Source organism: Parasteatoda tepidariorum, chromosome 4 (assembly GCF_982258835.1).
Source record: "Parasteatoda tepidariorum strain Cologne lab strain chromosome 4, Ptep-v5.0, whole genome shotgun sequence".
In the NCBI taxonomy this organism is placed as follows: Eukaryota; Metazoa; Arthropoda; class Arachnida; order Araneae; family Theridiidae; genus Parasteatoda; species Parasteatoda tepidariorum.
In genome coordinates this window covers 64,744,321-64,758,680 of record NC_141758.1, presented here as the reverse complement: position 1 = coordinate 64,758,680, position 14,360 = coordinate 64,744,321, and the positions used below count along the sequence as shown (strand labels likewise).

Below are 14,360 nucleotides of genomic sequence, written 5' to 3'. Positions count from 1 at the left end.
CATTTTTTAGTCCAAGTTTAGACGCGTATAGATATAATTTAATGGGGCAGACTTAAAATGCTTTATGGCGTAGTCTTATGTTTAAATTCAATCTGATGTAGTATTAAATTCATAAATGCCACTAAATAAAATATAAAATAGAGCAATAATTACATTAAAAAAATTAGTCAAATTCTGCCCGTATTTTTTAGTCTAAGTTTTTCCTCGTATAGAAATGATCTAATAGGGGGAATGACAGAATATTGCTTAATGAAATTGAAATAAATTTTTTTATCCTCTCGGGTGGGTTTGTCTGAGCACTTTAAAATGGATTTAGAATTTGTACGCAATGATCTAACATAACAGGCGTTCAACATCATAAAAGCTGTTTTAGAATTACACCATTATAAGCAAAAAATAAATTAAAATGATCGATATTTTTATGATGCTACTGCTCTAAAGTCAAGTAGAAGAAAGATTTAACCGATGCATTAAGTGGTTTATGGAAGTGATTTGATACAGTAAAATAATTATTCTGTGAAATATTGCCAGAAAGTAAAATTTATGGTTATAATTTTATCCAAAATTCTTCTATTCAAGCAGGAGAGCAGTTGGGCACTTGTTAAATAGAACTGATAAAAATTGATTAATGAAATTGGTAAGAGGTAGTAAGTTACATGTAAAAAAAAGATTGTATTTAAGTTATAAAGTTGAATAAAATGATAAAAATTTTAATAATTAACCCTGGAAAGTATGAATAAAGCTATTGTATGTTCTTTCATTATGTTTAAATTGTTTAAGTCTATACGTCTTTTAAATTCGTTTCCAATTCTGTTTCGTTTTATCTTTATTTTAGGTAACAAAGTTTTCAAGTATTTTTTTAATTTGTATTTATTTGCTTTTTTATAGGTGTCGGTATATTACCAGTTAAAGAGTGAGTAGATTTTTTTATTTATATAATATTTTTAACTATCGTAACATTTTTAAAGATTATTTAATGTTTTTATAGAAGTAGGACAGAAAAGCTACTAAGGTAGTCTATAATAAATTTGCCAAAAACATATACTTTTGTTTGCTATTTAAATTTTGAAATTGATCTTAAAATCTAGGATCATAGATTTTTTTTCCGAAATCATTTCGTAAAACGAAATACCAAACTTAAGCTCAACTCCAACCTGGTAATAGGTGCTAAGTTATTTGGATTTCTAGTTTTACTTAAGATTTGAAGGTACCAAAAAAAATATCAATAAAAAAATGAAAAAGAAAAATTTGGTTAGTCTATATGGCAAAGCTTATTTGCCGAAATTATCGGCAAATAAGCTTTCGGTTTCGGCGGAGGTTTTTGTCGTCCCTTTTAAGTTTTCGGCAGAGGTTTAAAAAACTCGACGGAGGTTTTTGTTGTCCCTTTTAAGTTTTAGTGCTGCTATCTGGTGAGCAAATAAAGTAACACATGTAGGGTCTATGAAAGCCACTTGTAATTTGATTCTGTCAATAAAGTTGAAGAATTTACCACTATTATGGCTAGATTTGAAACTTTGTAGTTCAATAATAAATTTTCTCTTTTAGAATGTTTTAAAATATAAAATAATAGTTTAAAACATACATAAATTTAAATTTAGAAACCATAGCCATTTAAGAATTTTATGTGATGCTTAAAGACATTGCGTTTATTCTGAGTTGGAAAACATGCACTGAAATTTGCATATGGTATCTTTCGGATTTAAAATGCTACATTTGATATTTTTGTTTTTATACATTTTTGTCTAAGAATCTTGCATCGATGTTTAATTTTCTTTAAGAAAGTAACTAATCTGAAAACATGCTATAACTATTCATGTAATGAAGGAAAATGATTAGAACATTGCATAAATGCTCATGTCTCAGGTAATTAATAGATAATTCTACCACTACGGACGTAATATTTGAAGATTTAAAAAGAACATAAATCAAATTAGTACAGGTTGTTTATTTTTTGTTAAAATATCTCTTGGCTTAATTTAACGCGTACAGCAATTTTCATTAAATTTTTGAACTTTTATTTTTTCTCTCTTAAAAATCTAGCTGTTTCAGACAGAGCAGGTCCTATTTTTTATTTAAAATTTGAAATTATTTTTTACTTAAAACTTTTCTTAAACTTCTTAAAGCTAATAAAAATCACAATAAGTGTTAGTTTCATTAAGAATTATTTTAGGAAAAAAAAAAAGAAGAAAAAAAAACTACTAAAACTCGCGAGACTTTTCTTCTATTTAAATTTATGTGCATTTAAAGTGTGAAAATGTTTCAACCATAATAATGGAATTGACCAACTGACAAAATAGTTGCTTGATTGCAAGATTCGTATAGTTGTGTGAATGCTACATATTTTATTAAATAATATAAATTGTATGGTAGTGGATTCATGTATGATTTGTTCACTATTTAATACAAAATTTGAATTGAATTCTACCTATACTAAAATAATGCAATTTTTTTTCAGACGTGACAAAGATCCGGTCACATGGAAAATAGTTGAACCACAAAATCCCTTAATATGCTCTAATCAAGTAACTGTAAGTTTCTTTTGAAAGTTTAAATAATTATTGTAAATTGACTTGTTTATTTATAATCGGTATTGAATTATGAATAAACAAGTACGCGAATCAAGTGTTTCATCCAATGAATACTTAGTTTTAGTAAATAATTTATGTAATTTTAATTATATCTCTTTATGTGAAACGAGATGTAAATAATCAAGTAACTATAAGTCTTTTTTTGAAAGTTTAAATAAATATTTCAAATTGGCTTGTTTATTTATAACTGATATGGAATTAAAAATTCGAAGTTACACGAGTCTATTGTTTTATGAAATGAATATTTAGGTTTAGTAAATAATTGCTATAATTTTAATTGCATCACTTTATATAAGAAAATTAATGAAAATGATCATGTAATTCTAAGTTTTTTTGAAAGTTTAATGATGTGTTGCAAATTATCTTTTTTATTTAGAATAGATATTGTGTTTCTAAACTTTTATGAAATGAACATTTTATTAAATTTTATCAAAAAATGGCAATGCTTTTAATTGCACATGTTTTTGCAAGAAAGATAAATTTACGGAAAGAGGAAAGCTTTTCTTGTTTCATTTTTTTATTTTTAATTTTAGAAGTAAAGTTTTTCACTTTCTTGTTGTTAGTTGTCTGTTAATGAAAAATTGTTGTCTATTTTTCATGCTTTGCAATTTTTCAGAGAAAGTCAATTTTGATAGAGAAATACCTCTGAAGATTTACAGTTTTTTATTATTTAAAAAATAAAAAGTTATTTAAAATATATTATAAGCAAAAATATTCTTTTGTTGAAGAAAATGTAGAATTCTTCTTTCTATTCAATCTAAGAAAAACTTTTTACGTACTGAAACTATTTTTTTAGATAACAGTTTCTATTTAATAAATATACCATTAAATTTTTAACTTTCATAAAGCAATAACAAAATAAAAACCAGTCGCTCGCTAAGTTATAAAATTTTTTTAAAGACATTAAATTCACAGAAAATGTTTTTCTAATTTATTACGATTATAAAATAGTATAAATAATATAATCCATAATTATAATTAAATTTGAATTAAAATTAATTAACATAAATAATTATAATTAATTAATAATAATCTGTAATCTACAAACATAATCATAATTAATAATTAATTAATATGAAAATTCTAATCTACAAATATAATTATAATTAGTATAAATAACTACAATTATAAAATTATAAACTAAAACAATATTATTTATAATTGTAAAGAAAATTTGACGACATTAAATTCACAGAAAATGTTTTCATAAATTAAGCATTTTTTTTTTTTTTTAATTTTTTGAAACATAAATTTTTAATACCTTTTCTTTTAGAGACCTCTCTTTTGGAGATATCCGAAAAAGCTTTTTTAAGCAGGGACCAATTTGGAGCGAGAACGCATCAGAATATTGTTCGAAACACCTTCTCGAACTGAAAATTTAATAATAATTATTAATAATATATTTAAGCAAATCAATAATGGTTTCAAACTAACTCTTACAATACTATATTTTTGAATTTATGCCATTCTAGCAATTAGTCTCTTAAGAACCTCAATCTGTGATATTACATCATATTCTAGGAACAAATTGATTAAGCTTATGGTACTTCCGGTCTTACAAATTGATAACCGTTTTTAGAATTAAATATCTTAATTTCGCTTTAAAAACATTAGTAAAGTAAAACAGTTTGAAATGCAAAAATATCTCAATGTTTCGTTTATTAATTACCATTATAAAAATGAACGCCTTCCTCAAATTAGGCAGCTTCAGACCAGCTCTTATGTTATATTATGCTTAAGTTTATTTTAAAAGGCCATTTTTGCAAATCGAGACGCTTAAACAGGAGCTCTCCTAGTACCTTAATTTGCAATTTTGTACAATACCTCTAAGAACCGATAGACTAGCTTCCTATCGGTTCTGTGTTTTTGAAACTTCCAGTCCTACAGTTAAGTTGATTACTGTTTCTGGAAATAAATGTCTCAATTCCGTTTCAGAAGCATTAGTAAAAAGCATTAACCCTTTCCTTCTCACTCCCGTGAAAATGACGGGATGAGGTTTCGCCTCTATTTCTCGCTCCCGTGCAATTGACGGGCTGGAGTGTTCAGTAGTAACGCATCAATAAGAATTAAACTAATTCATTTCTTTCGCCCGGAAAAAATTTTATTTCCCATTTTACACTCCAGATGGCGGTATCAGGATATTTTTTAAGGTTATTGTAGATAGTTAGTTTATTTTAAACTAGATGTCAGCACTAATCGAATACTACGTAATACAAATACAAAAGCCAAAAAATAGGCACTTTTATGACCGTTTTCTTGAAAATTAACCGATTGTTAAAAAAAAAAAAAATCGCAACGTTTTTTTTTTTTTTTTTTTTTTTTTTTTTTTTTTTTTTTTTATAGTTATTAGCCATGAAAAGCAACATATTATTCAAATTAAGCAAACAAGATCATCCGATGACCTGCAATAAGATGTTTATTTATTATTTTAGCAAGTCGACCGTTTAAGTAAATCATCCGCGGACCCTTTGAAGCATTTCTAATTCGACTAATGTATGATCTGAGCGTTGAATTGGTGAAACAGTTTTGACGCGTGGGAATCTGTTTACATTTTTTTTTTAAACATCATCTCTCACGAGCGTATATCTCTATATATTTATTTATCTCTGCATTAGATGAAAGAAGATTTGATTTTGAGTAATGCTTTTGGGAAGCTAATTTCTAATGTAAATGCAATATTTATGGACTCTTGATGACGTATTAATCTTTTCACAGCATTCGCGTGTGAATGGCTCTACTTCGGAGAACAACATCATTGTAAAAGTCGAAATATGCGTGCCTGGTTCGGCAAGCCTCGGTTGCAGGTAAAAGAACACATTTCCATTTAAATTATACTTTATTTTATATTATGTAGTTGATTGTTTTGAGTTGACACGCAGTAAAAAATTCCGGATCAAATTACGGTTAAAAGTGTCAGCACTCAGGGTGTCGGTACTTTTTACCATAAAATCCATTTTTTTCCGGAACATGTTCCGCAACGAAAAATCTGATATACCGTAATTTTTACAGTAATAATACCTAACCTTTAAATCACTGAACCACTCGAATTAAATAAAAATTACTGTAAATTGCGGTATAATATTTTATGGTAAAAATGGATTTTTCTGAAAAATAGATTTTATGTATGATGCACCCAAACTGGTAGTTCTTTATATAATTTGATCCAGTAATTTGATCCAGAATTTTTACAATGCTGGTTTGTTTATCTTCTGTGTAAAATAAATGGATGAATCTTTCTTTATGAAACATATTTGAAAATTTTATATTATATTCAAGACAAAATACAGAATGTTTCATAAAACTGTAATCATGAGTAACTGCATTTGTCTTACAAAATAATTGCTTTTAGAAGAGAACTTATGATTTTTAACTTTAAATTAGATTATTTTTTATGGAAGTTAATCTAAAATTAATTTGAGTTCCTTTGATAAATATTTCCTAAATTTTTTCTAGCCTGCTCCTTAGAAGCAGAATGATATGAAGTTTATGATTTTTATATATATTTTTTTCAAAATTTAATTCCATTATTTATTGCATAATTTCTTATTTAAGAGAGATCTAAGAAAAGACTCGAAAGGCATTTATTTTGCTAAAAAAGTTTACATTGAATTATAATTTGCAATTTTTCATAATATCTTTTGAGACAGCGACGGTACACATTAAAACTTTTTCAAAATTCGATTTCTCAGATATCAATCGTTCAATTTCTCTTAAATTTTGTATTTTGTCGTTTAAAATTGCATTCTTTAAAATGGAGTAAACACTGTATATCTCACAATTCAAAAGTTTTTCGACTATTTTAAAATAAAATAATAAAAAATAATAAATATTTACTAAAAGGTACATTTTTTAAGGATAAACGAATTTTATAATTGTGTGCAAATTTTCTTTTAATTCGTTTGAAATATGCAAAAGTAAAATTAACATTAAGGGTTTAAAACTTTGGGCCGCTCTCCTGACCAAACTATGGGGATCATATTTCCCAAATTTGCGACTATCCCCTATATTTTGGGGTCAGAAATCTGAATGCGTCGAAAAAAAAGGTATGTTTAATCAGAGAAAGTACGTTTTTGCGTCTGATCTCGTAACTTAAAATATCATCTGCAGTAATTAATCAGCATACTCATCCTTTGAGCTTTTAAGATTGAGTCCTAAAACGTGAAGATCATTTGATCAAAAAATTATTCAGGGTGATCCACTTATTTCTATTGCGCACTGAAAGTCTATAACTGCATCCAGGCTGTTGAAAATTTAAGAGTGCGTGTTACTGATGTAGCTTCCATTACACTTAGATGTTTTTGATTGCGTTTATTATTTTTGATTGAATGATATCTTTTTTAAAGACATTTTTCATTTAAACATTTAATATGTCACCAATATGCAAAATGTAATTTTAGAAGAAACTTATATGCAAAACAAATTGTAATATTGGTATAAACGTATATATATTTGAAAAAGTAATGAAACCTTAATTAGGAAATGAAACTGTGTATATTTCACTCGATCGATAAGCTTTTCACTCTAGAATTAATTTTTAATTATTTTTTTTATGAATCTGGCGCCCTTCTAAAGCTGAGCCCGGTGGGGGGAGATGTCCCCTCTTTCCCCCTGCTAGCTACATCGCCTAGACATTTTTTCGAGATTATAAGTTCCGAGTTGCAGAAAGACAACGTATTGAGTCTTGACAGCCATTATGACACTCAAAGACCACCTGCCTTAACTTTTTGTTCATTGCGTTATTTCCACTTTTGTAGCACATTTTCAACTTGAGTAGCACACTTTCAACTTTAGTAGTACACTTTCAGCTTTACTAGCATTATTAGCAATCTGAGAGAAAAAACAAAGTATAGTCAAGACTACCAGAATTAGGTAAAATTAAACGTGCATTTGGCTCTATGAGAATGCCAAAAAGTTCAGAAGTTTGTATCGAAGCGCTTTTTTAATAATTTTGGTAAAATTAACAATAAAATATGGTTTTATAAGTTTTTATTACTGCACATTAAGTAATTCATACGAAACTGAAAAGTAGATCTAACCGAATGAATGGTTTTTAAGCCATTCTCTAACGTATCGTGATTTTGTTTATCAAATTTTACTACATTTACCAAATTTTATCTCACATTACAGAATTTATAAAACTGTATTCTTAATTTTACCAAAATCATTACCGAAGCGCTTCGATAAAAATTACGAAGCTTGTTGGTGTTACCATAGAGCCAGAAACACCATAAATCTTACTATATTCTTTGGTAATTTAGACCATATATATTTTTTTCTCTGTGTAGGAAACAAAATTTATTGAATTTAGTTTATTTAAATCGAATAGCTTGAGGACTTATTTTCTATCATTAGTTTCATGTTTACATATAGGAAGTATAATGTGTGTTTTATTTCTAGCATTGCCAAAGGACCTGCTGAACTGCCCGGTATATTTATGTGTACTGTGAAAGAAGGCGGGATTGCAGATCAGGCTGGCTTGCAAGTTGGCGATCAAATTTTGGACATGAACGGAACTAGCTTTCACGACTTAAAACTCAATGAAGTACGAATCACGTTGATTTAATATGCCGTTCTTTAAAATAAGTTGGAAAAGTGAATTGATCGTTAATTATTTAAACCTTCGGTTCGGTTTTTACCTTCGGTCAAAGTTCGAAATCTTATAAGCAAGAGTTGTGTTTTTTCCTTTGGTGGATAGTAAGCTCCGGAGCCATTTTGCAACCGCAAAAATATTGAAAACGTTTTTTTAAGAATGCTTTTTTTACATTAAGTTATCATACAATGAGATTTATTCTGAGTCAATATCTTGTATAATGCTATTTTTCTGGTATAAATATTACTTCTCTATATATGAATGCTATATTACAAAAACTATAATAGTTCATATTTTGGGGAAAAAGAACTTTATTATGAAGCTTTTATTACTAGCTTAATTTTTACAATTAAATAAAAAGTTGTAGTTTTCATTCATGAGTGTGTTTTCCTTGGGAGGAGACAGTTTTTTTTAAATTTTTTATTATTAATTTTTTTTTTGAAATTTAATAGTGACACTTTTAAAACAAACAATTGTCATATTTAGAAAAAGTAAAATAAAAAAAAATAAAATGGAAAACTCATCCAATTTTATACCTCAGCTTTTTCAGAATAATGAAAAAAGAAGATATCAATTAAAAAACAATGGTAAAATGTTTTTCTAATTTCCTTAAATTGTTTCTCTCTTCCATTTTCCTTTTAGCTTTTTGTAAATAAATGAAATTATTTTAACTACCACTGAAATTTATTGAAATTTTAGTTACTCTAAATATATTTAGAAAGTTTCTAATACGTATTTTATGTTTACATATTGAAGCATTGATTAGTTAATTTCTTTCGAATTTAAGAGGGTTTTTATTTGATCTTAAACTTACAGTTTGTTTTAAATTTAAGTTTTTTTTAATAGAAAATTTCAGTTAATATGGATTTCCTAAGAATAAATTAAGCTTTACACTCTCAGGAATAAAACTTTCACTTTTGACGATTCAGCAATCATTGAACTATATTTCGTCAATTTTGAGAATCATTTCGTCACGAAATTACGTGATTTGTGATGAACGCGAACTCTCAAAAATATGACGAAAATATTTTTTCACTTCGCTTAAAACGAAGACATTTTCACGATATTTGAATATCCATTTTTTACTTATAATTGTTTAAAAATAAATAATTTTAATCATTTTTTTTTTCTAGGCTGTAGGTCTTATGAAATCTGTTAAGGACATTCGCCTGACTGTCAAAAAAGGCGCAGGTATTAGTCTATTCTTAGACAATGCTTCCACCTGCCAATCAAATGGAAACAACAAGAACGAAGATTGCATTTCGACTACAAGAAGTCTCAGCGACGGGTAATTGAAGCATTCAATCAAACATTTATGCAAGGACAATAAAAAATTCACCTCAGGGACTATAGAAATAGGGTTGCATAAGTTACACTAAAATCTAGATTTAGAATAAGGTCTTAAGCATGTTTTGTAGAGCGATCAAATTTTGTTATTTGTTGTTGCAGTATTATTTTTGGTTACTGGTTTGCCCGTAGCTTTATTTTTTTTATATTAGGCTTTATTTTCATTATGTTTATTTCTTTTAAAAATATATTCTGTTTCTTTGGATGTTAATAAAAATAAGTTTCTATTCTATTTACATACTTGAGTCATTTTTTTCCCTTTAAAATATCTGTCTTTAACGTGATGAAAGTATGTTTTCTTGTTTAGTTTTTGAAAAGTCATCTAATATTTTAAATCAGGTGGTATGAGTAACTTAAAATAATCGTTTTTTAACTATGTTAACTAATTTTAAAATACGATGTGGCCTATTTTTGTTGAATGTTTACTTTTATTGAAAAATTAACTGTATAAAAATTGATAATTATTTTTTTTGTAAAGAATTCGTAACTTAGTGGCAAGTAAATCTTTTGGAGATTTAACTTTAACTTAAAAAAAAATTGTAAAGTAAGGAAAAAGCTTCAGGTATTCACAAATATTGAATTATAAAGTAAAAGTATACTTTTTACTAGTTCATTCTCTTGACCAAGTGGAAAAAATTTATAATAAGTTGTATCAGAATGACGTTACACACCTAAATCAATAACAAAATTTTTTTGCATTGCCTCATTATGACGCAATTTATCACTGAAACTTTTTGTAATCCAGTTTGAAAATAGGTACTTTTATGCTACTAAATTATCTTCCTTCAAAATCTGAATAAAGTTTTTTTTCTCTCCGGGGGGGGGGGTGATGTAAAAAGAGTGGATCCCATTTACCATTTAGTCTAACTAAAAAGTTTTTCCTTTTTCCTTAATTCTTTTTTCCCCTTTTTTCAAAAAATTAACTGTTTAAAAATTTTTAACCATTTTTTCAATAAAAAATTAGGAATTTAGTTAGAGGTAAAGGTAATTTTTTTGTAGATTAAACTTCCACTTAAATTTTGATTTCACTTCAAGTAATATTAAGCTAGGTGAATTATTAAACTGTAATAATGTTTTTTACTAGTTCATTCTCTTGACCAGGTGGGAAAATTTCTGATTAGTCGGGTCCGAATTGCGTCACACAACTAAATTTATAATAATATTTTTGTGAATTGCCTCGTAATGATGCCATTTATTACTCAAACTTTTTCTAACCCAGTTCGAAAATATGTATTTTAATATTACTAACTAATCGTCCTTCAAAATATGAATAAAGTTTTTTTTTTTTGGAAAGTGTAAAAAGAATGGATATAATATGGATATATAATGGAGTAAAGAATATTTACTCAAGTAAATGTTATTTTCAAGAAAAAAAGGTATATATTATTTAGAAATGTAGTGCCGTAAATGTAATCTAAAACTCACACTAAAAAAATATGGACCATTTTTAAATATTATTAAATTTCGAAATATTTTCTTTGAGCAAATATGGCCAAACGTTCATTAGCAACCACCATATATATGATTTCTGTAACATTTGTATTTACTTATTATTATGGCAGCTACAAAGCAGTAGAAGTTGGGCGGTGGCCACTTAAGCGCATTTAACATATTTGTAAGTAGATAGAAAGTATTTAATATTCATGCACGTAGATAGTAGACAGCATGCACCTCTTGGATTGCTTATAGCATGTTTTAGCTTTGGGTTTCAATAGTACGTTTCTAACAAAACATATATTGCATGCATTATATTAATTTTTTTCTTATTGTTTGAAGTAGTTATCAGTTATAAATAATGTTTAAGTTGGTGTAAAATTAAATATTGTACTCGTAGTTCAAAAATTTTAACTAACATCAAAAAATTTGTGTGATAACTAATCAATTTAAAACGCTTATTTTATAAGAATAGCTATTTTATTTAAAAGTATTCGAACAGTTACGCAATTTTAATTAAATTATATTGATTGCTTGATAAAAATTATGCAAAGATTTAAACGCAGATAATATTTAATTAGTTTAGTTTGGGTTTTGAATTGTAATTCAACTTTTTATCTTTTAACTGCAATATTTGTTTAATCTATGTAATTTATTGATCAATACAGCAATTTATTATCAACGTAAAGCTTTGTTAGTGTTCGAAAACACGAAAGCAAGCATATAAACTTCTTGCTTGTTTCTGATTATATGTCTTTAAATTAAGTTAAAAATAAAATAATTTTACTTTAAAATTGAAAGATTTTAAATTTTTTTATGAAGACATAGAATATGTTATAAAATTTGGGATGAGCAGTTAACTGTATAGCTGTCTTCTTAATCATTTTCTTTACACCTTTCCCAATAATTGTTATAATCCACAGCTTCATCTTCTCTGCTTTTAGCTCTCATAACATTTTGCCTGTTAAATGTATTTTCAATGCAAATTTTTTTTTACCTATCTAGTTTTCAGAGCTTTTGTAAAGTAATTAGAATCTAAAAATTTTCTATTATATTTAATATAATGCAATAATATATAAATATTTTAGCATTTATATTAATATTTTAACAATGAGGGTCAAATATTTTCGCATGAAAAAGAGATTCTAATAAATTAAAACCAAATAAAGATGTTTTGGGTGCAAAATTAAGTTTTTATGTTTTACTACGTTTTTGTTTATTATAAATTATAATAAATTCTGAAAGTAATAAAAAAAAGTCTGAAATGAATTTATGTACGGAAAATTATTTTGGCAGACAAATTTTAGGGCTAAACTAGGGAAAATTTAATTTTTTCTCGTGCTTTTATTCCATTTCTCTGTTTTCGTAACATTATTTTAAACTTTTATTTGCTTTGTCTTAAATATGAAAACGGCTGAGAACTTTTGCTTTGTATATTCTATATTTTCAGTCTTAACTAAACTAAACAGCGAAGGCAAACTTCTACTCAGATAATCTCAATCTTATTTAGTATGTCTAGCTCTTAAGTCACAAGGGCTCGAAAATATCAAAATTTTTACCTGTCCTGCCTTGCATTTAGTCTTCAGAGTACATGCCTAAAATGAAACTTTAACAAGTGTTAGTAAATGTTTTCTTTACTTCAGTATCTCGTGCAAAAGTTCCTAGGGGAATACAGTGTAAGAAATTCTGGATCAAATTACGGTATAAAGTATTTGTACAATGAGTGCAAAATCCAGTTTTAATGTAAGATTTTGTAACGTAACTTTTTACAGTGATATTTATTTAATCACAGTGATTCAGTGATTTAAAAATTATAACTGCAAAAATTACGTGATTTTTTGTGCTATGTAACTAATTAGTTCTGTAAAGTTCTGGCAGAGGAGTGCCAGTGAATTGTACCGTGATTTGAACCGGAATTTTTTACAGTGCAGTTCGTGTGCATCGCGAGAACTTTTATATTGTCTGACAGAGCAATGTTTTATAACGAGAATAATTTTACAACGAATCTACTAAGCATTTGGCTTGGTAAAAGTAGTTCTGAAAACTAGATTTTTGCTTCAAAATGTACTTCAAGCTTTTATAACAAATTCATTAAATTTATTACAGAATGTCAACCACTCTAAAAGAACACGACTTTTCCGGCAGCTGTTCTTCGAAGTCTGAGGGTAGTTCCTTCCAGAGCAGCGTCTCCAGCGACTCTGAGAAAGACTACTCCATCTCGGAGGAGAGTGCATTTGAAGGCGTACCAAAGAACGGCAAGTGGTCAACCCAACACAAGAAGAACCCATCTTCTGCCTCGACCATCGAAGACGACACGTGGCTTCTGGAGGAGAAGAGGAGTCTGGAGGAAGAGAAAAGAAGACTGGAGGAAGAAAAGAAAAGGCTGGAAGAAGAGAAGCGGAAACTGGAACTGGAAAAGTCTTCTTCTTCCTCGTGTTCTTCTTCTTCTCAGTTGACGTCTCTGGAAGACACTTCTTTCAAAGATAATAGTTTCTTAAATGAATTGCAAAAGGTGGCGGCCAAGATGAGCACGAAAGAGAACAAAGGTGATGAGGTGCTCAGAAATGGTGTCCCCATCAAAACTACTCGTGCAGGTAAATACATCACTGTTCAATGTTCAACTATAATATCGATGTCTTAAACCATATTATCGTGTAGAGTTGTCGCAACCTTAATAATCGTGTAATCAGTTTCGATAATGATTAATTTCCCGATTATGGTTTAACCCTGCACCGTATTAGAAGAGGAAAAAATTTTGAATGGTATTATGCTTCAATGCGTTGAAACTTTTTTGTGAGTTTAATGGTATTTTGCTAAATTATAATTGCAAGTTCTGTACTTCATAATATTTTGAAGAAAAATAAAACATGACGAGAAAATTTTATTAAGTATTCTGAGGATTTGTATCAACGAATAAAATTAACGATTTGAATCTTTGACTCGATTCGTCACTTCTGAATCAAATCATAATCATAAGATAAGTTAATTCAATATAATCATAAGATCGACACTTTTGGTGTAATTTGTAGTGATTTGCCATTTGTTTGAAACAAATCCATTGCAAATATACAAAAATCTATACTCATAAGCAGTGGCTATTGCACCGATCATTAACAAAAGAAAAAAAAAATCCTGTCTGATGCAAGTAGGGTCCCATCATTTTCTGCATCGTTGTCACCTGTTACCTGCAAAGCCAGCGCTACTCAAGTTTGATAATAGCCAACCTTTCTTACCATCAGTGTACTCGTTTCGAAAAATTTCAACCTTTATACTATGACGTAAGTCTGGCGTTCACGGGGTCTTACTCTATAGAGACATTACTTCTTATTGACATAATACAATGGAACATTAATATAAATATCTTTATTTCTTAATTAATGCAGATTACCCTGTATTTAGTC

General features: G+C 27.9%; 1 protein-coding gene across 1 annotated transcript in view; it reads left to right on the top strand.

Annotated features, from left to right (window-relative positions):
- LOC107444090 (uncharacterized) overlaps positions 1-14,360 on the top strand; it is an 89,729-nt gene that overhangs the window by 68,609 nt on the left and 6,760 nt on the right. The window contains exons 5-10 of the mRNA XM_016058171.4: positions 889-913; positions 2,456-2,528; positions 5,304-5,392; positions 7,986-8,130; positions 9,312-9,466; positions 13,066-13,553. Coding sequence (XP_015913657.1) covers positions 889-913; positions 2,456-2,528; positions 5,304-5,392; positions 7,986-8,130; positions 9,312-9,466; positions 13,066-13,553 — 975 coding nt within the window. The remainder of the gene's footprint in view (positions 1-888; positions 914-2,455; positions 2,529-5,303; positions 5,393-7,985; positions 8,131-9,311; positions 9,467-13,065; positions 13,554-14,360) is intronic.